The 24,526-nt window shown below is 45.0% G+C and overlaps 1 protein-coding gene across 1 annotated transcript in view; it reads right to left on the bottom strand.

The window, feature by feature from the left end:
• Positions 1-1,452, bottom strand: part of LOC140483657 (mitogen-activated protein kinase 14B) — a 33,289-nt gene extending 31,837 nt beyond the window's left edge. The window contains exon 1 of the mRNA XM_072582006.1: positions 1,280-1,452. Within this exon, the coding sequence (XP_072438107.1) occupies positions 1,280-1,398 (119 nt within the window). The 5' untranslated portion in view covers positions 1,399-1,452. The remainder of the gene's footprint in view (positions 1-1,279) is intronic.
• Positions 1,453-24,526: the final 23,074 nt, after the last annotated feature.

Below are 24,526 nucleotides of genomic sequence, written 5' to 3'. Positions count from 1 at the left end.
TTAGTAATATTGGAACATTTTAATTTTTTGGCCTGTGCTCGCATTAGTGACAATGGGACTTTGTTACTCTATGTCTAATACTGTGGTGTCATTGTGCCATCATTATTGTGGATGTGGCTGCTGGTAAGTAGGACTGAGACATCTCTGTCCTAGATCCAGTTTTGAATAATAAATCTCCTGTGGTGCTCAATGACACATCCACTGAATTCAACCCTGATCTTTCTCAACTGCTCCAAATCACAGACAGAGATGAGTGTACAGCGAGGTTAACTACTAAATGTTTGATTCAAACCACAGCAATTGTAGGGGGAACAGGTTCAAACTGGGGTGGCACAGAGGGAGCCGAATTTAAATTGTTCAGAGGAGTGGAGAAACAGTTGGTAGTTGGGTTGGCATGTGGCTGAGCTTTGATGGCTGTGTCACCTCCTCCCCTGTATTTATACAGCCCAACCTTGACAGTGCTTCTGAGAGAGAAAGGTCCAAAATCTAAAACGTGAGAGGCACACGTATACTGGTTTAAAGACTGCAGACAGGCAAACGTCTGAAATAGATACCAGACGCATATAACGAGACCCCCACCCCCACCACCCGAAAGACCTGTCATCTTTCCCCATTAATGAAATTCCGAAACAAAGAATCTCTACAGTGGCCCTTCGGCCCAACAAGTCCACACTGACCCTCCGAAGAGTAACCCACCCAGACCCATTTAATCATGTTTACCCTGACTAATGCACCTAACCTGCTGACCCACCGTGCCGCCTGTTCCCCCCTCCCCTTCCCTCTTTCAACAACTATATACTCTTACTTCTTCTATGACATTTGTTGATGTTATTTACCAAGTTTTTTTCCGACTTGAAGTTGACAAGTTGTAAATGTTTAGATTCTTGACATCAACTCCCTGAATGAGCGCGGGGGAAGAGAGAGGCATTTACCAAGACTGAGCACCCCCTCCTGAGGGTCCCACTGACACTGGGAGGAGGGGGGGAAGAATCTTACTCCCACACTTGTCAGAATGCACAAGTTGTCCATTTGTTTCCGCATGGTTTGTGTCTGGATCCCCTACACAGCACCGTTCACACAGATTGCGTTACGAGTTTAAATAGTTTTTTAAAAAATAAATATTGTATATTATTTGTTGTTGTCTGCTGTCTAAATCTCGAACACTCACTGTCTGAAAATTCATCGCCTTCAACCAGACCACCGAAGATCCCCAGATTAAAAAATAATTCACCCCTAAACCAATACAATCAGGTAACTCGAGGGACTGATGCCCACTTACCACACGCTTCCATACGCCCCTGATCCTATCGGGGTCAGGTCGGTGTACCTGAGCGGCACTTCCCAGACGGTCTTGTTCAGCTCTTGTCTGTAGAAGCCTTTCCTGACCGGGGTCCCCATGTGCCTGACCTTCCCCGCCCCCCCCCCAAGGCTGCACAGCCGGAACTGCCCGAGTGCACGTTCAGGTGAGTTTCACTTCACCAGTTCCTTGCGATTGCGCACACGGGCCGTAAGCCTACCCCCAACCCCATCCCCATCCCCAGCTCCACCTCCACATCCACCTCCAGCTCCAGCTCCTTCCTGCTGCCTGTCTCTCCTGAAACCACAGGGAAGCTTCTATGCAGATGGTGCCCATTTTCACAGTCACCCCCATTCAAAAACAGAAAGCAAATCCCTCCCCAGTTGCAACTCTTGTCTTTCCCCTCAGGCACTGGGTTGCAGTGCCCACCTTTCTCAGTTGTGTTATGGATCGAACTCTGTCCCAGCTCCAGGAAAGTATGCAGAACCTGCTCCTGCTGCAGACGATGGGGGTCGATGTCACGGAGGACCTCAAGGAGGTGAAGGGCCAGCAAGCCTCGCTCTTTGCCTCGGAGGCCTCCAGGATAATCTTCCGGTCCAGGGTCCGCTCGATGGAGCAGGACGAGACGTGCTCACATTTCTTCTTCCAGAAGGTGCACAAAGAGAGCTCCGTGCTCAGCAGCCTGAAGAAAGAAGATGGCTCGGTAACGTCATCTCAGGCTGACGTCATGAGGATCAGCAAATCCTTCTACGCCAGCCTGTATGACTCGAAGCCAACCGACAGCGCGGCCTCCCAGTCGTTCCTGTCCTCTATCACGGAGGTCCTAGATGACGGAACACGAGAGAGGCTGGACCAGCCGCTATCTCTGGATGAACTGACCAAGGCCCTGGAGTCCTTCGAAAAGAATAAAACTCCCGGAAGCGACGGCTTACCGGTCGAGGTTTATTCCGCTCTTTGGGACTTGATCGGCCAGGACCTGCTGGAGGTGTATGTCAGTATGCTTCGGGCAGGTACCATGAGTGAATCCATGAGGAAAGGCATCATCACCCTCGTCTACAAGCGGAAGGGGGAGAGGGAGGAAATTAGAAATTGGAGACCGATCTCACTGTTAAATGCAGACTACAAAATCTTGTCAAAGGTCATCGCCAACCGGGTCAGGTCTGCTCTGGGATCGGTGATCCACCCGGACCAAACCTGTGCTGTACCGGGCAGGAAGATCTCTGAGAGTCTCGCACTCCTCAGGGATACGATCGCCTACGTGCAGGACAGGGGGGTGGACACCTGCCTCATCAGCCTGGACCAGGAGAAAGCCTTTGACAGGATATCGCATACATATATGAGGGATGTCCTCTCCAAAATGGGCTTTGGGGAGGGAATCGGAAATTGGATCAGACTGCTCTACACCAACATTGTCAGTGCAGTCTCAATCAATGGGTGGGAATCAGATAGCTTCCCTGTAAGATCTGGAGTCAGGCAGGGATGCCCCCTCTCACCCGCCTTGTTTGTGTGTTGCATAGAGCCATTTGCCGAATCCATCAGGAAGGATGCGAGCCTGAGAGGGGTGACTATTCCTGGCAGTGGGGGCCTGCAGGTTAAGGCCTCCCTGTACATGGATGACGTCGCTGTTTTCTGCTCGGATCCGCTGTCCGTGCACAGACTCGTGTGCATCTGCGACCAGTTCGAACGGGCCTCGGGGGCCAAGGTAAACCGAGGCAAGAGCGAGGCCATGCTCTTCGGGAACTGGGCCGACCAATCCTCTATCCCCTTCACCGTCAGGACTGACCACCTGAAGGTGCTGGGTATTTGATTCGGGGGGGCTGGGGCGTGCGCCAAGACCTGGGAGGAGCGGATCAGGAAGATGAGACAGAAACTAGGCAGATGGGGCCAACGGTCGCTCTCCATCGCGGGAAAAAACCTGGTCATCAGGTGTGAGGTACTCTCAGTATTGCTATATGTGGCACAGGTCTGGCCTATCCCCAGGACCTGTGCCGCCGCAGTCACCCGGGCCATCTTCCAATTCATTTGGAGATCAAAGATGGACCGGGTCCGAAGAGACTCTATGTACAAAGACCGGTGCAATGGGGGAAAAAACACGCCCAATGCCACCCTCACCCTGATGGCCACCTTTGTGTGTGGCTGCATCAAGCTGTGCGTGGATCCCCGGTACGCAAACACCAAGTGTCACTACGTACTGAGGTTCTGCCTGTCCCCGGTGTTGCGAAGGATGGGCCTGGCCTTGCTGCCGCGGAACGCTCCAAGTAGTTGGACCGTTCCGTATCACCTGTCCTTCGTGGAGAAATTTATGAGGAAAAACACCTTTGACCACAAGTCCATCAGGAAGTGGTCAGCACGTAGCATCCTTGAGACCCTTCGGGAAAAGGAGAGGGCGGATCCTGTCGAGCGGTTCCCTGAGCAGACTGTCAAAGCCATTTGGCAGAATGCCTCATCGCCAGAACTTTCCAACAAGCACCAAGACGTGGCTTGGCTGGTGGTGAGAAGGGCTCTGCTCGTGAGATCCTTTATGCACACCCGGACTCTCTGCCGCACCGCACGCTGCCCTCGAAGTGGCTGCGGGGGGGACGAGACTGTCACACACCTCCTTCTGGAATGTGCCTATGCAGAGGAAGTCTGGAGAGGAATGCAGTGGTGCTTGTCGAGGTTCGTCCTGAGCAGCACCGTGACGCGGGACTCCGTGCTCTACAGCCTGTTCCCCGGGACTCACACCGAGACGAACATTAACTGCGCCTGGAGGATCATCAACTCGGTGAAGGACGCTCTCTGGGCGGTCCGAAACCTGTTGATCTTCCAGCTGAAGGAGTTGACCCCGACCGAGTGCTGCAGACTGGCACATTCCAAGGTCCAAGACTACGTGTTGAGGGACGCGCTGAAGCTTGGGGCAGCTGCCGCCAAGGCGCGGTGGGGAAAGACCACCGTGTAAGATCGGCCTGCCTAAAGAAGAACAGGGGGCCCATACAGACGTTTTTTTTGGGCTCTGCTGATGCCTCAGCCAAATATATGTATATATACAAGATCGAAAAATGCACAGGATTGTAAAGGACAAGGATAAAGTCGAATCTGTGTTTGTAAATATGGACATATGTATGGCATGATCCAATGTACAGACCATCAAATCATTTATGAATAAAGTATATTTTTGAAATATAAAAAAAAAGTTCTAGATCGAACTCTCAGCCGGGGTCAGCTCCTTCAGCTGCAAGATCAACAGGTTTCGGACCGCCCAGAAAGTGTCTTTCACCGAGTTGATGATCTTCCAGACACAGTTGATAATCGCCTCGGTGTGTGACCCGAGGAACAGACCGTGGAGCACAGGTTCCTGCGTCACGGCGTTGCTCAGGACGAACCTCGACAAACACCACTGCATTCCTCTCCAGACTTATTCTGCATAGGCACATTCCAGAAGGAGGTGTGTGACAGTCTTGTCCCCCCTGTAGCCGGCTTCGAGGGCAGAGTGCAATTCAGCTGAGAGTCCGGGCGTGCATAAAGGATCCCACAGGCAGAGCCCTTCTCACCACCAGCCAAGCCATGTCTTGGTGCTTGTTGGAAAGTTCTGGTGCTGAGGCATTCTGCCAAATGACTGACAGTCTGCTCAGGGAACCGCTCGATAGAATCTGCCCTCTCCTTTTCCCGAAGGGTCTTAAGGACACTGTGTGCTGACCGCTTCCTGATGGACTTGTGGTCAAAGGTGTTTTTCTTCATAAACTTCTCCACGGACGACAGGTGATATGGAACAGTTCAACTACTCAGAGCGTTCCGCGGCAGCGAGGCCAGTCCCATCCTTCGCAACACCGGGAACAGGTAGAACTTCAGTACGTAGTGACACTTGGTGTTTGCGTACCGGGGATCCACGCACAGCTCGATGCAGCCACACATAAAGATGGCCAACAGGGTGAGGGTGGCATTGGGTGTGTTTTTTCCCCCGTTGCCCAGATCTTTATACATCGAGTCTCTTCGAACCCGGTCCATCTTTGAGCTCCATATAAATTGGAAGATGGCCCAGGTAACTGCAGCAGCACAGGTTCTGGGAATAGGCCAGACCTGTGCCACATATAACAACACTGACAGTGCCTCACACCTGATGACCAGGTTTTTACCCACAATGGAGAGCGACTGTAGCTTCCATCTGCCCAGTTTCTGCCTCACTTTGCTGATACGCTCCTCCCAAGACTTGCCCTATGCCCCAGCTCCCCCGAACCAAATACCCAGCACCTTCAGGTGGTCGGTCCTGACGGTGAAGGGGATCGAGGATTGGTCGGCCCAATTCCCGAAGAGCATGGCCTCACTCTTGCCTCGGTTGACCTTGGCCCCTGTGCGCCATTTGAACTGGTCACATATGCCTGAGTCTGTGCACGGACAGCGGATCCGAGCAGAAAACGGCAACATCATCCATGTACAGGGAGGCCTTAACCTGCAGGCCCCCACTGCCAGGAATAGTCACCCCTCTCAGGCTCGCATCCTTCCTGATGGACTCGGCAAATGGCTCTATGCAGCACACAAACAAGGCAGGAGAGAGAGGGCAGCCTTGCCTGACCCCAGATCTGACTGGGAAGCTATCTGATTCCCACCCATCGATTGAGACTGCACTGACAATGTTGGTGTAGAGCAGTCTGACCCAATTGCAGATTCCCTCCCCAAAGCCTATTTTGGACAGAACATCACTCATATATGTGTGTGATATCCTGTCAAAGGCTTTCTCCTGGTCCAGGCTGATCAGGCAGGTGTCCAACCCTCTGTCCTGCACGTAGGCGATCATATCCCTGAGGGGTGCGAGACTCTCAGCGATCATCCTACCCGGTACAGCACAGGTTTGGTCAGGGTGAATCACCGACCCCAGAGCAGACCTGACCCAGTTGGTGATAACCTTTGACAAAATTTTGTAATCCGCATTCAACAGTGAGATTAGTTTCCAATTTTTGAGTTCCTCCCTCTCCCCCTTCCGCTTGTAGATGAGGGTGATGATGCCTTTCCTCATGGATTCACTCATGGTACCTGCCTAAAGCATACTGACATACACCTCCAGCAGGTCCTGACCAACCAAGTCCCACAGAGCAGAATAGAGCTCAACTGGTAAGCTGTCACTTCCGGGAGTTTTATTCTTTTCAAAGGGCTCGAGGGCCTTGGTCATCTCATCCAGAGATAGCGGCTGGTCCAGCCTCTCCCTTGTTCTATCATCTAAGACCTCTGTGATAGAGGACAGGAACGACTGGGAGGCCGCGCTATCGGTTGGCTTCGCATCATACAGACTAGCATAGAAGGATTTGCTGATCCTCATGATGTCAGCCTGAGATGACGTTATTGAGCCATCTTCTTCCTTCAGGCTGTTGAGCACAGCGCTCTCTTTGTGTACCTTCTGGAAGAAGAAATGTAAACACATCTCATCCTGCTCCACGGAGCAGACCCTGTACTGGACGATTATCTTGGAGGCCTCCGAGGCAAAGAGCGAGGCTTGCTGGCCCTTCATGACATCAACCCCCAACGTCTGCAGCAGGAGCAGGTTCTGCATACTTTCCTGGAGTTGGGACAGTTTTCCCCACCTCCCTCTCACCTCCTGAACACCTTTGAGGATGAATAACCTTTCCCATCAGTCCACTGGGGACTCAAAGAGGGACTTCATGGCTCTCCAACCTGCGTAGTCCCTCTTGAGCGCTTCAATGTTTCACAGGGTCAACAGCTTAGTGTTCAGTTTCCACGTTCCCTTGCCCGCCCGCTGCTCGCCCTATAGGTGACAGTCGGCCAGCAGGAGGCAGTGGTCAGAGAAGAACACCGGCTTGACGTCAGTGGATCTGACCGAGAGCGTTCGGGACACAAACAGGTAATCTATCCTTGAGCGGATAGACCCGTCTGCCTGTGACCAGGTGTATCTACGCTGCGCTCCGTCTGCAGGGATGCTGAAGACATCGTGCAGCTTGGCATCTATTACCATTTCCATAAGGGCTGAGTGTTGCAGACTGGCACATTCCAAGGTCCAGGACTACGTGTTGAGGGACGGGCTGAAGCTTGGGGCAGCTGCCGCCAAGGCATGGTGGGGAAAGACCACCGTCACCGTGTAACGTCTGCCTGCCTAAGAACCACCCAGTCATTTGGGCTCCACTGACACCTTAGCTAAATGTATGGATATATAATTGGTAAATGTACAGACCTGTATATACAATGATAAATTCTGATCTCTGTATGCAAAGAAATGGAATGTTTACGTATGTACTGCATGACCAGTTGTACAGATCATCAAAATATTTTATGCATAAAGTATATTTTTGAAATTAAAAAAAGTTATGGATCAAACCAAAGCCCTTTCAAATATATCAAGGCAATATTTAGAGGCGTGTGAGGTGCAGTGTTCCTGCTGTAATTCAAATGGTCACACTGCTTACACCCTCGCCCCCACCGAGACCCCTCATTGCCTACTGTATCAGGAGGCTGATTGAACAATCCCTCCTGGTCTCTGATAACAGCTTTAAAAACCTTTAAGTACCTCAAGTGGCTGCCCACTACTTGCCTTGCCACCTCCCAGTAAATGAGGGCACGGGTGATCCAGGCAAATGATATATACAGCAGGTGGTCGGCAATTCTGCACACCCTTTACTCTGTTGCGGATGTGGCTGCTGGTAAGTAGGACTGAGACATCTCTGTTCTAGATCCAGGTTTGAATAATAAATCTCCTGTGGTGGTCAATGACACAACCATTGAATTCAACTCAACCCGATCTCTCTCAATTGCTCCAAAGCACAGACAGAGACGAGTGTAAAGGGAGGTGAAATACTAAATGTTTGATTCAAACCACAGCAATAGTACGGGGACAGCCTGCCCCCTGTTAGGGGCTGAAATTGTGGTTTTTACAGCAGATGGGCTGAATGCTCATACACAAAAGGCCAGACTGTATTTCCAGGCATGTCAGATCACATGGACTAGGACTGAAGGTAAGAAGGCTGCAGACCAGTCTATCTCCACTATGATTCGGTTCATTGTCTGTCGTAGGCTTCTAGAGAAAACTCCCACGATTTTAGCCAGATCAACTCCAGCTGTACTCTCCCACATTCTTGAATGTGACTTCGACTCAGTTTGTCAAACAGCACCAATGCTTTTTCATATGCATGAGGGGTGTGACCAAGTGAGGCAATTTCCCAGAACTAAACCAAAACCCGACATTGGCAATTCTCAATATCTACTCATTCTCCCCATGAACCCGACCTGCATACTCAGAGTCTCAGCCTCTCCACATGTTGACCACGAGGGATCAGCAGTAAGGAATTGACTGTTGTCCACTTCCTTCTGGAACATACCTTTGCACAGAAAGTCTGGAAAGACTTTTTGTCAAGGTTCAGGCTAGCAACACTGGGACACAGAATTCTGTGTTCTACAGTCTGCTCCCAGGGATGTACACTGACTGTTGCTGGAAGATGACCAATTCAGTAAAAGATACTCTTTGTCTTCCTGTAACATGCTAGTCTTCCAGTGCAAGGAATAATGTTGAAGACACACTCCAAAATCTAGGATCATCTGCTGATGGAATTATGAAGCTAAAAACAGTCACCCCAAAGGTACGTGGGAATGGCTACTGTCTTTCTGCTGTCATAAACTGAGGAGCTGGAGACTGGATAAATCCCCTTGGGATATATGTTTGACCTGTAATAAATAAATATTAACTACTGTAATAACTCAGGAAAGGAGCATAATTTAATGTTGTACATCAAAATACAGCCCCCACTTGTGACATAAGCTAATCCCACCCGGGTCAGACAGTTCTGCAGACACTGATGCATACCAATAATCAGTCTGTTCAGACATGCTGTGACATACCTATGGAGTAGGTCAGACTTGAACCCAGCCCTCCTGGTTCAGGGGTGGGGACACTATCACTGTGCACGAGAGCCCTGCGCCTGCTTTTATTTTATATATATGCAGAAGTGCTCTTCGACACAATTGAATATTTTTTTCTGGTCACCGGAGCACCATGACTTTTTTTTTCATTCTTAACTGCTCCCAGTAAAACACCCATGCAGCCAATTGGATATTTACATGCAAATCCCATGGCGGGCAATACAGCCTATGAAAAGTGAAGAGATGGGAGAACTAAGGACAGTGGGAAGGGGCTAAATCAGAATGGAGTCAGCAAACCTTGAAGAAGTTTTCCTCCTTTCTCTACAAGAATCTCAGGGAGTCCCTCTCCCACTGCAACTCCCAGGTCATTTCCTCTGCCCTGAAGCTCTTCAACCATGTCCTGAACTTCACTAGTTTCCTCATTTCCCCTTCCCTCACCTCACCCCAGCTCCAAACTTTCCAGCTCAGCACTGTCCCCATGACTTGTCCAACCTGCCTATCTTCCTTTCCACCTATCCACTCCACCCTCCTCTCTGACCTATCATCTTCATCCCATCCCCATTCACCCATTGTACTCTTTGCTACCTTCCCCCACCCTCCTCCCTGACCTATCACCTCCATCCCCACCCCCACTCACCTATTGTACTCTATGCTACTTTCTCCCCACCCCCACCCTCCTCTCATTTATCTCTCCACCCTGCAGGCAATCTGCCTCTATCCCTAATGAAGGGCTTTTGCCCAAAATGTCAATTTTTCTGCTCCTCGGATGCTGCCTGAACCGCTGTGCTTTTCCAGCACCACTCAAATCTCGAATCTGGTTTCCAGCACCTGCAGCCCTTGTTTTTACCTAAATTGTAATTGTAGTGAGTAACATACACTTGAAAAGACTGATTTGGTTTGATATTATATCAATTTTAGGCTGTCATGTTATGGACTTTCAGAAATATTATGGATAATGTATATTTTGGGGGGGAAATGTGGGTGATCAGTTTACAAACTCTCTTGAGAGTGTTCATATTGGATTTGTCAGTGCATCGGCTGACCAACTGATTCACTTGAACAGGGGAATCTGGTGGTGTAGTAACAATGTTACTGGACTAGTAATCTTAAACCCCAAGCTAATTTTCTGTGGATATGGGTTTAAATCCCACCATGACAGATGGTGATGTTTGAATTCAATAAAATCTGGAGTTACAAGTTAGACTAAAGGTGACAATGTAACCATTGCCATAAATACCTAGCTGGCTCATTAATGCCCTTCAGGAAAGGAAATCTACTGGCTTTGCGTTGTCAGGCCTGCATATAACTCCAGTGTATTGTGGTGAATCTCTTAACTGCCTTTTGAAGTGATACTAGCAACCATTCAGTTCAAATGCAATTAGGGATGGACAATAAACGTTAGTACTAGCCACGTACTGTGAAAGAGTTAAGAATTTCAAGTTGGTGAACAAGTTGGAAAGGCAGTGTGCAGGGATTTCCTGCATAACTTAATTGGAAGATGATATCTCCACATTGGGTGATAGATCTTTTCTTAAAACATAATCTATTCATTAATTTTTGTCAACTCATTTAAAGATTAGAAATTGACAGTGTGAGACATAATTGAGATCCTTCTTTACCTGTACCAGCTCCAAGTGTGATTTGGATTCATTCCAATATTCATTTATTATTGATTTTTAAATAGCTTTCTTCTTTCATTATTTACTTCCAAATGAAATTTCACTGCTTCCCATTTCTTCCAATGGTGCCATGTTCCCTTTTCATTTCACCTTTAAAGGATTAGGTAACCAATTCCAGGTAGGTAGTATGTCATTGACTATGATGCTGCTGCCTGCATCTGCACATGTGACGGATGTGCTCCTCCTAATGTTGCACTATCAATAAATGCAGCCAAAAAGTAAATATTTCCAAACAGTACTACAGTAAGCAATCACTGCATTCTGTATCTAGTAATCTTAATTTCTGATTATTTGTTGAGTATGAATTTAAATAAAGCTAAAGAAATGGGAAGAAAACATTGTCAGTTACAAAGAGCTTGTCAGTCCAGATGACCATGTTATGTTCTCAACTGATGATAATTGTTAACAAGCTGGATCTCAGAGTGAAATCTGGCTTGGCAGATCTTATGTTTTGTTTTTGCTTTTGTTCATCATAATGGTAAGTGACTGATCACATTCACAAGAGGCGGTCAATGTACTTTTAACAAAAGAAAATACAACTTTATTCTGTGAAAGAAAAAAATGCAAATTTGAAATTGTTTTATTACAAATATCAGAAATAAAGGCTAAAACTTTTATCTTGAGCAACAATGCTACAGATGCTCAAACCACAGTGCACAGCCCATCTTTCTCCATTTTAAAGCTCATTATTCAGTTAGCATGGCTGTAATTGGGTTCTGATATTGTTTTCACTAATTAATGTATCTTCCTGAAACCATTAAATAAACAGCTAACAGCTCATTATTTAATATGTGTTCCTTAAACTCATCTCTTCAGCAGCCTTCTGTTTCTGAAGCTTTTCTCTTACTGACCTTTAAGTCCAGTAAGGAGTTCTTGTCAAACCAACCTGTTTTGGAGACTGCTAAACTAATAGCACCTCTGCTAGTACAAACCCTCTCTCTTTGACTGAATGCTGCCCACCCTGTTTCAGCTTCTGGATGGATCTGTCTCTCTGTGACACTGGATCTCTGTCACTAAATAACAGTAGTTTCTTTCTTCAATAATTTCTTTCCTAATGCACTGAATTATTCACCTCAAAGGCTTGATAACCTCATTAGAGGGCATGTAAACAAATAAGTCTTGAGGCAAACCAGTATTTCTCACAGAATGAAAACAAAACGATGTGATACAGTGGAAAGTGTCGTTTTGCATGTTTTCCGGCAGTCCATATCATACAAAGTGCGTCAGGGTAGCAGAACAGAGTGCAGAATAACGTTACAGCCACAGAGAAGGTGCAGAGAGAGAGAGATCAGAATTAATATTTGAGAGGCGGTACTGTGGCTCAGTGGTTAGCACTGCTATCTCACAACGCCAGTGATCCGGGTTCAATTCCAGCCTCGGGCGACTGTCTGTGTGGAGTTTGCACATTCCCCCTTTGTCTGCATGGATTTCCTCCAGGTGCGCTGGTTTCTGCCCATAGTCCAAAGATGTGCAGGTTAGGTGAATTGGTCATGGGAAAATTGCCCATAGTGTTCAGGGATGTGTAGGTTAGGTCCACTATTTAGGGGCAAATGTAGAGTAATAGGATGGGGGAATGGGTCTGGGTGGGTTACTGTTTGGAGGGTTGGTGTGGACTTGTTGGGCTGAATGCCCTGTTTCCACACTGGAGGGATTCTTCTATGAAGGTCCATTCAAAAGTCTGATAACAGCAGGGAAGAAGCTATCTTGAATCAATTTGTATGGGTATTTAAACGTTTATGTCTTCTGCCCAATGGAAGCGGATGAAAGAGAGTATAACCAGGCTAGGAGGGGTCTTTGGTTGTGTTGGTTGTTTTCCTGAGATAGCGGGAAATATAGATGGAGTCAATGGACAGGAGGCTGGTTTGCAAGATGGACTGAGTGTGTTCGCAATTCTCTGTCGTTTCTTGCAGTCTTGGGAAGAGCACTGTGACACATCCAGATAGGATGCTTTCTATGGCGCATGTATAAAAATTGGTAAGAGTCTTTTGTGGGCATGCTAAATTTTCTTAGCCTTCTGAGGAAGTAGAGATGTTGTTGTACTTTCTTAACCACTGCAACGTAGAATGCACCACCACAGAGATAGTTGAAGTGAATAGTAGTGATGCGTTTAAGGAAAAGCTAGGTAAGTGCATGAGGGAGAAATAAATACAAGGATTTATAGATAGGATGAAATGAAGAAGAGTGAGAGGAGGCAAAAATGGAAATTGCTGGAGAAACTCAGCAGATCTGGTCACATCTGTAGAGAGAAAGTAGAGTTAACATTTCGAGTCCAGTGACCCTTCCTCAGGGTGAGATGAGGTTTGTGTGAAGCGTAAATAGGGTCAGAGATCATTGTGTTCAACAGTGTGTTTTTTTTGCTCCAATTCCTACACAATTCTAATTTAATCTAAAAAATATTCAAATACATTAGTCAGGGATAAATGTAGGGGGAAAGGTCTGGGTGGGTTGCTCTGTAGAGGGTTGGTGTGGACTTGTTGGGCCGAAGGGCCTATTTCCATACTTTAGGTAATCTAATCTAATCTAATTAATAGGTTGCATTTCTCTAGCATCTTGAAATTAGCACAATATTTCAAGGCACTTCACAGGAACATGATCAAATAAAGTGTGGCTTTGAGCCAGGAAAGAAGATCACAGGACCGATGACAAAAAGGTTTGGTCAAGTGATCAGTCTTATAAGGTGTGTCTTAAAGGTGGAGGGACTTTGGGAGATCATTTCAGAGCTTAAGGCCCATGGAGCTGATAGAAGGGCTCATGCCCGAAATGTCGATTCTCCTGCCCCTTGGATGTTGCCTGACCTGCTGCGCTTTTCCAGCAACACATTTTCAGCTCTGATCTCTAGTATCTGCAGTCCTCACTTTCTCCACGGAGCTGATAGTTCTGATTACCAAAAATCTCAAAGAAAACGGGGGATTCACAGCAGTTCAGAAATCAAGTTGTCAGAAAGCTTTAGAGGTGGACAATGTAACGGAGAAAAAGGAAGAAAAATGGAGACAAAAAAACCATGAAAGAATACCCCCTGCTTCTTCCTCTCTCCTTCTAAGGAACAGTTTGAATCTCTCCAATGCTGTGGTTGGATACCCTTTGCAAATATGTTCATCACATTGTACCTTTCGCTTCTTGTTTTTATGCTACATTCTTATTGTTAACTTGTTTATGCAGTAAATGTGTTTTCCATGACAAGCCCCAATGTATTATTACATCGACTTAAAAGAATACACCCTCCCAGAATCTAAAAATTTACTGTCATATTGGAGCTCCAACAATAATATTTATTTAATGCTTTCCTTAAGCTGTATTTGTACTCCAGGTGGTATAATTACTGTTTTTACAATAAACACACAGCAAGATAATTTTAGCCCTGCGTGTAAAGCTTTGTGAAAAAGAGTTGGGCTTTCTCTAACACACCGGTTTTGCATTCACAACAGATGGCACTACAACATCATATGTGAAACGTTAACAGCGCAGCACATAACAGGTATTGGAAAAAACCTAGATCTAATCACTGAAAGAAAAGGAATTTTGTTATGATCCATGGAGATCAATAAACAATAAAAACTTAACTTACTCAATCGTGTCAATGAACAAGATCAATAAACTAATGGACAACAGACAAAAACAGAAATTACTGGAGAAACTCTGTCAGTCTGTGGAGAGACTAGCATTTTGAGTCCAGTGATACTTCTTGGAAAAGATTTCTGTTTTTGTGACTTTTACTTTAACAATCAATTCAAACCCAACATAAATTAAAAATCAAATCAAGATCAATAAAACCTATAATTACACATTGAATAGTAGCTCAAGACAAAGGTCAGTCTGTTTTGAGGAGTTCTGATGAAGAGTCACTGGGCCTGGAGCATTAACTCTGATTTCTCTCCACAGATGCAGCCAGACCTGCTGAAGCTTTTTCAGTGATTTCTGTTTTGACAAATATTGATATCGTGGATTTATTAGGCAGCCCAATTTCAGTCACAAAATCCTCCAAAGTTTTGATCTGCCCTAAGTACAATTACAGTTTCTTTCTTTCAAAGATTTAACTACCGATTCTCGTCTGACAGCAACCCTCAATCAACCTGAGTTTGACGGGTACAATGTTCAACAAAGTAGCACACTTCTCCTGAACTACTCAGCTCTGCTCATGACAGTCTTGAGGATAGGACTGCCAATATTATTTATCTCAGTGACAATCTGCAGACTGTTCTGATCAGTCAATTACTTTTCAGTAAGAGTCAGCTGCAGCAATCTAGTTGCCTGTTGTTAACTCCTGGATCTGGGAGATGTGAGCTTGGACATTTTTGTGCTTTGTCACGCCTGTTAACCAGATTCCCCAGAAACTTAAAATTCCTTTACATTTAGAGTCCAACCAAAAAAACTGGATGGGAAAGTGAGGTGTGAAGAGGGCATTAGGGAGCTACAAAGAGATATCACTACATTAAGTGAGTGGGTAAAGGTCTAGCACATGGAGCAGAACATGGGAAGATGTGAAGTTGTCTATTTTGGGATGAAGAATAAAAAAGGAGGAATGTCCCTCTGTTGTGTGATTGCAGAACTTGGAGAACCTGAGTATTCGGGTTCATGAATCACGAAAGATTAGGGTATGCAGGTACAGCAAGTAGGTAGGACAGTTAATAGAATGGAACCATTTATTGTGAGGGTCATTGAGTTCAAAGGTATGGAGGTTACGCCTCAGTTATACTGGGCAACAGTGAAACTATTCTGGAATACGGTGTACAGTATTGGTCTTATATAAGGAAGGCTGTAAATGTGTTTGAAGCAGTTCAAGAAGGTTTACTTGGGATGTGGAGGTGCCGGTGCCGATGTTGGACTGTGTCAGGAGTCACATGACACCAGGTTCTAGTCCAACAGGTTTATATTAAATCACAAACTTTTGAAGCGCTGCTCCTTTGAAAAGTGAAGTGCCAGACTTCACCTGACGAGGGAGCTGTGTTCTGAAAGCTTGTGATTTCAAATAAATTCTGTTCGACTATAAACTGACGTTGTGTGACTTCTGACGTGGACTAATACCTAGAATGGGCAGGCTGTCTTATCAGGAAAGATTGAACTGGCTAGGTTTAGAAGAGAAGGTGGTGATTTGGTTGAAACTTAGAAAATCCTGAGGGGTCTTAACAGGGTGCATGGGAAAAGGATGTTTCATCTTGTGGGATAATCTGGGTCACTGTTTAAAAATCAAGACAGAGATGAGGAGAAATGTTTCTCACAGAAATTTGTGAGTCTTTGGTGCGTACTCCCTCAAAAGTTGATAGAAGAAGGGTCTTTGAATATTTTTAAGGCACCATTCTTAACAAGCAATCAGGAGTTATCAGGAGTAGGTGGGAAATAGGTGGTGATCAAATCAACCATGGCCACATTGAATGGAGGGGCTTTCTTGAGGCACCTGTTTGCACGTAAAAGAACAAGCTTTGAAAACAGGGTTTGATAGTGTGAAGAAAACATTTGGGAAATCATTCCTAGAGTAGGGGAGTCCAGAACTAGAGGGCATAGGTTTAAGGTGAGAGGGGAAAGATTTAAAAGGGACCTGAGGGGTAACCTCTTCACGCAGAGGGTGGTACATGTATGGAACAAGCTGCCAGAGGAAGTGGAAGAGACTGGTACAATTACATTTAAAAGATGTTTGAATAGGTGCGTGAATAGGTAAAGTTTAGAGGGATATAGGTCAAACGCAAGCAAATGGGACTAGTTTAGTTTGGGAATCAAAGATACTCAGCATGGATGTTTTGGACTGGAGGGTCTGATTTCATGCTGTATGACTCTATGGCTCTAGAACAGTTCATACATAAGAATATTAGAATTAGGAGCAAATAGTAGACAATTCAGTCACCAACTAGTTCACTAATGTCCTTCAGGAAGGGAAACTGCCATCTTTACCTAGTCTGGCCTATGTATGACTCCAGATAAACAGCAATGTGGTTGACCTGTAACTGCCCTCTGGGCAATTAAGAATCAGCAATAAATGCTGGCCTAGCTAGCGATGCCCTCATCCCATGAATGAATTTAAAAAAATTAAAATCTATCTATCTCCTCCTTAAATTTACTCAATGGCCCAGCATCCACTGCTCTCTGGGATAGTGAATTCCACAGATTCATGATTCTTTGAGAGAAGTAATTTCTTCTCATCTCTGTTTTAAATATGCTACCCCTTATCCTAAAGCCAGGACTTCACATTTTAGATTACCCCACGTGGAAGCATCCCTTCTACTTTGTCAGTCTCCTTTAGCATCTTATCTACCTCAATTAAATCTCCCTTCATTCTCCTAAACTGTTCAATCGCTGTTCATTAGACAAACCTCTCAACTCTGGAATTAATCTTGTGAACATTCTCTGAACTGCCTCCAATGTAACTACTTCTATCCTCAAATAAGGGGAACAAAATTGAAGTAATACTCCAGGTATGGTCTCACTTATGCTTTGTACAGTTGCAGAAACTCTTCCCAACTATTATACTCTATTCCTTTAGCATATGTTCTCTCTGAATGGTCTTGCAAACCATGGATTCAATCTAAAGATTGACTTTTGAAACCAGTATGGGTAGCAGTAAGGATTAAGTGGGAGAAAGTGAGGACTGCAGTTGCTGGAGATCAGAGTTGAGAGTGTGGCGCTGGGAAAGCACAGGCAGGATCTGAGGAGTAGGAGAATCGACATTTTGGGCATAAGTCCTTCATCAGGAATGAGGTCTGGAGTGAGGTAAGGATTGCTGCACCAAAGAGATATTACCATGAGAAATACAGTGCAGTGGCAACTAGAAAGCAAACTGGGCCTCCATGATGATTTTTCTACTGACATTACTGCTTGTGTTCAGGTACAAACAGCTATTTTAACAAGGTGCCAACAGATCCCACATATTTGTGCACTTCAGTTCCTTTGGATCCCACAGCGATAATGACTATCATAAACACAAAGATCTTGGTGTCAGTCCAGATGTCACAGCTGTGAAAGACTCTCATCCTTCGGCTACGCTTACAGCAATTGAACCTCCACATTGATGTCAGCCTTACATGAAAGGTAGCTTCCCAGGTTGGGGAAAAGTTCCATGTTTGGGAAGATTTCTCCATTGATCTTAGTGGAGGGAAGGAGCTAAAATGGATTGGTAAAGGATTTGAGTCTTCTTGAGGTTGAGATTGAGACTAGTTCTTTGGTATGCTTCTGCAAAAGCATTTAGTGAGGCTTAAAGATTCTCTTACAAGAGAGCAGAGATGATCCAAGTACTGAAGTTCCACAGACCAGATTGCTGTCATTTTCTTTTTGGATTTTAAATGGCTGAGGTTGAGAAAGGTTTCTGTCCATCTGTAGGCAATGTCCATACCATCAGGAAGCTTGCTCTTAATGAGATGAAGAATGGTGGCAATGAAGAGTGAGGAAAGGGTGGGGGCAATGACACATCCCTCAAATGACTCCATCATAATACATTGGTGAGGACAGTCACAGACATATTGTTGAGGAGGAGACAGGGGATGTTGATAAGTTTCACCTGACAGCCATTCATAGACAAGATGTTACTTGTAAAGTCATAAAGTCATGTAACACGGAAACAAATCCTTTGGTCCAACTCGTCCATGCCGACCAGACATTCCAATCTGACCTAGTCCCATTTGCCAGCATTTTGCCCATATCCCTCTAAACTCTTCCTATTCATATACTCATCCAGAAGCCTTTTAAATGTTGCATTTATACCAGCCTCCACCACCTCCTCTGGCAGCTTGTTCCATACAAGCACCAGCCTCTGCACGAAAAAGTGACCTCTCGAGTCCTTTACAAATCTTTCCCGTCTCACTTTAAAAGAAAGTCCTCTAGTTATGGACACTCCCATCCAAGGAAAAAGACATTGGCTATTTAGAGTCAAGATTAAAGTGGTGCTGGAAAAGCACAGCAGGTCAGGCAGCATCCGAGGAGCAGGAAAATCTATGTTTTGGGCAAAAGCCCTTCATCAGGAATGTGGCCTCATTCCTGATGAAGGGCTTTTGCCCAAATCGTCGATTTTCCTGCTCCTTGGATGCTGCCTGACCTACTGTGCTTTTGCAGCACCACTTTAATCTTAACTCTAATCCCAGCATCTGCAGTACCCACTTCTACCTTGGCTATTTTCCCTATCCATGCCCCTTGTGATTTGATAAACCTCCATAAGATCACCCCTCAGCCTCTGAGCCTTCAGGGGAAAAAAGCCCCAGTCTATTCAGCCTCTTCCTATAGCACAAACCCTCCAGTGACTGAGTTAAAAGCCTTTGTCAGGTTGATGAGGACGATGTCGTGGGATTGATGCATTTTCTTGGAATTGGCATTTCTATTGGAGTTGCCAAGCTGTGAAAACCAGTGAAACAAGTGTACAGCACCAATGAAAACCAGAAATTGATTTAATGTCTGCTTTTAAAATAAACATGTGAAGCATGTTATGAATAAATTAAGTTCACTGCTCTTTCAATATATATTCCTTCTGCTTGCATATAATTACAGAATGTGTGTTCCCAACATGATAACAGGAACCCACTATCAAAAATTGCCAACATGATCCCTCTCCACCACACAAGTCTTATTCATTCACGGATTTGGGTGTCGCTGGCTAGGCCAACATTTATTGGCCACCCTAATTACCCAGAGGGCAGTTAAGAGTCAGCCGCATTGCGTTGGGTCTGGAGTCACCTGTGGGCCAGACTTGGTCATGACGGCAGTTTCCTTCCCTAGAGGATATTAGCAAACCAGATGGGCTTTTCCTGACAAACGACAATGATTTCTTCTTTATCATGAGACTCTTAATTCCACATTTTTATTGAATTCAAATTCCACCACCTGACCTGGTTGGATTTGAATCCAGGTCCCCAGAGCATTACCAGAGTCATCAGATTAATCGACTAGTGAGAACAAATCTAGGCCTTTGCCACCCCTAACTCAACTGCACATAAACATACAATTCTTCCTGTTTAGAACCAGCTCATACTTCACTGTTGAAATGGCTAATCTCATAATCAAAGTAAAAAACAATTTCTGTCTCTTCCTTACTTGTGACATTTTGAGTTCATGTACTCAAGACCTCCAATTACAAGAACATCGAATTAAGAGAAATGAAATTCTACTCAGTAGGAGCTTTGTTGATTTTTAAATGTGAACAGATTTGGACAAGTCAGCTTTGTGATTTCCCCCAAACAAACTCCCAGTGCATATTTTATAGTGTTAGGGTTGGGACTAATCTCTAGCTGATCTGTAAGAAGGATTTAGTTTGAAGCAAGACTGACTGAAATGAATCGTCAGAGATGGTTGCACTGTAACGTTGGGTTCCTAACACATGTGCTTTTGTCGTTCCACCTAGTGCTGACGTTGTCCATAATCTCTACCATGTGATGAACAGTGATATCACAGTCTGTGAGGCATGATCTCAGCAGCGCTCTGATAATATGACTGCGGATGATATGGAGGTGCCGGTGTTGGACTGGGGTGGACAAAGTTAAAAATCACATGAAACCAGGTTATAGTCCAACGGGTTTGTTTGGAAGTTAAAGCTTTCAGAGTGCTACTAATCATCAGGTACCAGTGGAATAGCATCATAAGACCCAGCTCCTACTCCACTAGCTACCTGATGAAGGAGCAGTGCTCCGAAAGCTTGCACTTTCAAATAAACCAGTTGGATTATAACCTGGTGTCTTTGTGATTTTTAACTATGATTGTAGTCAGTGCATAGATTCTCATTAGACCCAGTAGGTGGCGGTAAGACTCTTCAGTGGTTCTTGTCTCTTATCGAAATACAAAGTGACGCAGATGAATCACAAAGCTAAAGGAGAAATTGAGACCACAGTGAAAATATTATTGACCATGGAGAATCACGGACAGGCCGAGAGTAAATACATTTAAATGAATTGTCTGCAGTTCTAAGTAGGAAACTCCAAGAACAGAAACGAGGAAATACCATTCTGCAAGAATGGTGATTGTTATAGAGTCATAGAGTCATAGAGATGTACAACATGGAAACAGACCCTTCGGTCCAACCTGTCCATGCCGACCAGATATCCAAACCCAATCTAGTCTCACATGCCAGCACCCGGCCCATATCCCTCCAAACCCTTCCTATTCATATACCCATCCAAATGCCTCTTAAATGTTGCAATTGTACCAGCCTCCACCACACCCACTGGCAGCTCATTCCATACACATACCACACTCTGCTTGAAAAGTTGTCCCTTTTATATCTTTCCCCTCTCACCCTAAACCTATGCCCTCTAGTTCTGGTCTCCCCGACCCCAGGGAAAAGACTTTGTCTATTTATCCTATCCATACCTCTCATAATTTTGTAAACCTCTATAAGGTCACCCCTCAGCCTCCGAATCTCCAGGCAAAACAGCCCCGGCCTGTTCAGCCTCTCCCTATAGCTCAAATCCTCCAACCCTGGCAACATCCTTGTAAATTTTTTCTGAACTCTTTCAAGTTTCACAACATCTTTCCGATAGGAAGGAGACCAGAATTGCATGCAATATTCCAACAGTGGCCTAACCAATGTCCTGTACAGCTGCAACATGACCTCCCAACTCCTGTACTCAACACTCTGACCAATAAAGGAAAGCATACCAAATGCCTTCTTCACTATCCTATCTACCTGCAACTCCATTTTCAAGGATCTATGAACCTGCACTCCAAGGTCTCTTTGTTCAGCAACACTCCCTAGGACCTTACCATTAAGTATATAAGTCCTGCTGAGATTTGTTTTCCCAAAATGCAGCACCTCACATTTATCTAAATTAAACTCTATCTGCCACTCCTCATCCCATTGGCCCAACTGATCAAGACCCCGTTGTAATTTGAGGTAACCTTCTTCGCTGTCCACTACATCTCCAATTTTGGTGTCATCTGCAAACTTACTAACTGTACCTCTTATACTCCTAGCAGATAGCATTTGCTAATCCCAGACACCAATGGGACAATCTTCAGCCAGGTAAGACGGTCTGAAGATGCAGAAATAGTTGGTAGCTTCTTGGCACGTTCATCCAAAGCAGATACTGATTCTTTTCTGACAATATGACAATATGACATTCTGGAATTGAGGTGCTTCTGAGTTAGCAATGTGCATAATGTGGCATCACACAATGTAGTGGTGACTGCAGTGGTATGCCATCCCACTCCCTTTATCATTCCGAACAGACTGGCACAGAAAGGTCATTTTGTCTTGTTTATTGTAACAGTGTTTGGGCATGACTCCTGCTGTATCATCTACCTGACAGATTCTACTTTACTTCCCACCACCCTAGACCAGGAAACCCGCAGAAGTCAGAAGTGGTTGGTAAAGGAAGATGGAAGGTGGCTCTGAAACTGAAGCAATTGCCACAAAAATCTAAGTTTGAACAAGGAAAAATGCAAAAGACAGTACAATGCGAATAGTTAAGGCACATGCACCTTCAGCTTGCACTGTACTTTGCACACAATTCAGGATATGTACTGTTGCCCAGCAACCCTCGATGTCCTCTTAATATAGGCATTCTTTATGTCTTGCATCATGCAAACAAAAGGAGTTGGAAGAAACCTACAAAGTGGGCAGCCTCAAATTGACCTTAAAAACATAAAATAAAAGCAGAAGGTGCTGGAAAATCTCAGCAGCCATGGAGAGAGAGAGAACCAAAATGAACCTTTCCAGTCTGATATGATACTTCTTCAGAACTTTATTTCAGATCCCCCAACGTCCACTGTATTTGCTTTCATTAACAACTGAAAGTAGGTGTTGGGCTTTGCCAACAGGAAATTGCATAGGTGACAAGTTTGTACCTTTCCGATCATGTGGGGTATCTAAACACCCTCAAATTGCTTTTGCCCAATGTCACAGGTATTGGCGTGACAAAATGTCAATTTTGAAAGCAAATCAGGCAGATACTGAGTTAATACGTGAGATGTGAACTAATAAAAGTGACTTGTGATGACACTGAATTTATTTGGAACTTTAGTCACTTTACTACGAGGTTTAGCAGTGACTAATAGCTAAATCCCCAGCGACTCACTCTTCCAGAATCAGGGAATGTGTTCAGTGATCACTGCAGGTATTGTGCTATATCTTTAGGTACACACATACCTCTCTTCCCTGACAGGTAACTAAGCAGGAAATGTCTGAGACTTGATTATCTCAGGTATTTAGCTCTCTGCAGCTGTACTATCGGTATCAAGAACAAAAGATTGAAAGTCAGAACAAATTTCTCTTCAGCCACATGTAGTTTGCAGACTAGCCTTTCAGTTCACATTATTCAATGGTCTCTCTTTTGAATAATTTACTTAGGTGCTGGAAATGGGACTAATTACTGAACCTTTACAGCTCTATTCTATTTTAAAGGCAAATTGAAACCTCTGTCGTTCTGCTTGTGAGATGTAGCAAACAGAAATATATCTTTACAAATGGATAAGCTCAAGGACAACTGATACAGGGAGTCTCCAGCTGACAGTTCATGCCAAGGCTGCTTTTCATCATTGATAATATTTGCTTCTATTTTTGTGAAGAGATTTGCACCAAAACATTTTGTCATTTACTTATCTATTTCATTCTGTCTTTCTCTTTCACCATTGCACCCCAGTCTCTCCTGTGAGCCTTGCTTTATTGAGTTATTTTTCCCTTCATCCTTTCTTAGTTACCTAGTACCAGACACCATCTTTGACATAAAAACCCTGGCCTATACTGAAAATGAGTGTTGTGAGGATTGAGATTTATTTCGGTTCCGCGATTGGCCTTCTGCAGGCAGGCAATGGCCACACCAACTCCATTCTTTTGCCCAACCACTCAGTTGCAAAACCATTTTCTCTGCCCCTCTTTCTCCTTCCACCCCTAAATTTTAATCTTTTCAAGGTTTGGCCTTCCCTAGGAGGGAACCAAGGGTTATGGGCAGAAAGCAGGAGTTGAATTACCACATCTGTCAGGGTCTCACTGAGGAGTGGAGCAGATTTGATGGGCTGAATGGCTTACGTCTGCCCCTATGTCGTATGGTCTTATAACACACTCTAAGCCAGCATTAACATTCCATGAGCATCAAGTCATCTGAAATGTGGCTGTATTTCCTGTTGATAGTCATCCTCTGTACTGTCCAAAGATGTGCAGGTCAGGTAGATTGGCCATGCTAAATTGCCCGTAGTGTTAGGTGCATTAGTCAGGGGAATGGGTCTGAGTGGGTTGCTCTTCGGAGGGTCGGTGTGGACTTGTTGGGCTGAAGGGCCTGTTTCCACACTGTAGGGAATCTAATCATTTACTTTTCCTGTCCTGGAGGCATTGACATATTGCTGAACCATAGTTTCAGGCATACCCTGGCCGAGTCATGTTTGGCTGTTTGGCTGCACTCTTCATTTCTGAAATTGACATTGCAGTATTATTAAAGAGTGTGCATATCACAGCCAAGATCAATCATATCCTCAGATAAGAGCAAAATCCTCTGGATGTTGGAAATCTGAAATAAAAACAAGAAGTGCTGGAGAAACTCAAGAGAGCTGGCAGCATCTGTGGAGAGAAAAACAAAGTTGACATTTTGAATTCAATATGAGTTTTATTCAGACTTGAGGTGTTAACTGTCTCTCCACAGATACTGCCAGACTGCTGAATTTCTCCAGCACTTTTTTTTTTCACTGGATGGTGGCCTGGAGAATCCATATTTGTTTTCTTTCCCTTTTTCTCCCAGCTGAGGGTGATAGCTGGGACCCTCGGTAGAGATTATTCATTGTAGTGTTGGGATTGAGGCTTTCCTGGTGCTTATCCCGC

This window comes from Chiloscyllium punctatum, chromosome 12, assembly GCF_047496795.1.
Source record: "Chiloscyllium punctatum isolate Juve2018m chromosome 12, sChiPun1.3, whole genome shotgun sequence".
Classification (NCBI taxonomy): domain Eukaryota; kingdom Metazoa; phylum Chordata; class Chondrichthyes; order Orectolobiformes; family Hemiscylliidae; genus Chiloscyllium; species Chiloscyllium punctatum.
The sequence above is the reverse complement of the archived record's forward strand: the minus strand, read 5'-3'. Positions and strand labels throughout refer to the sequence as shown.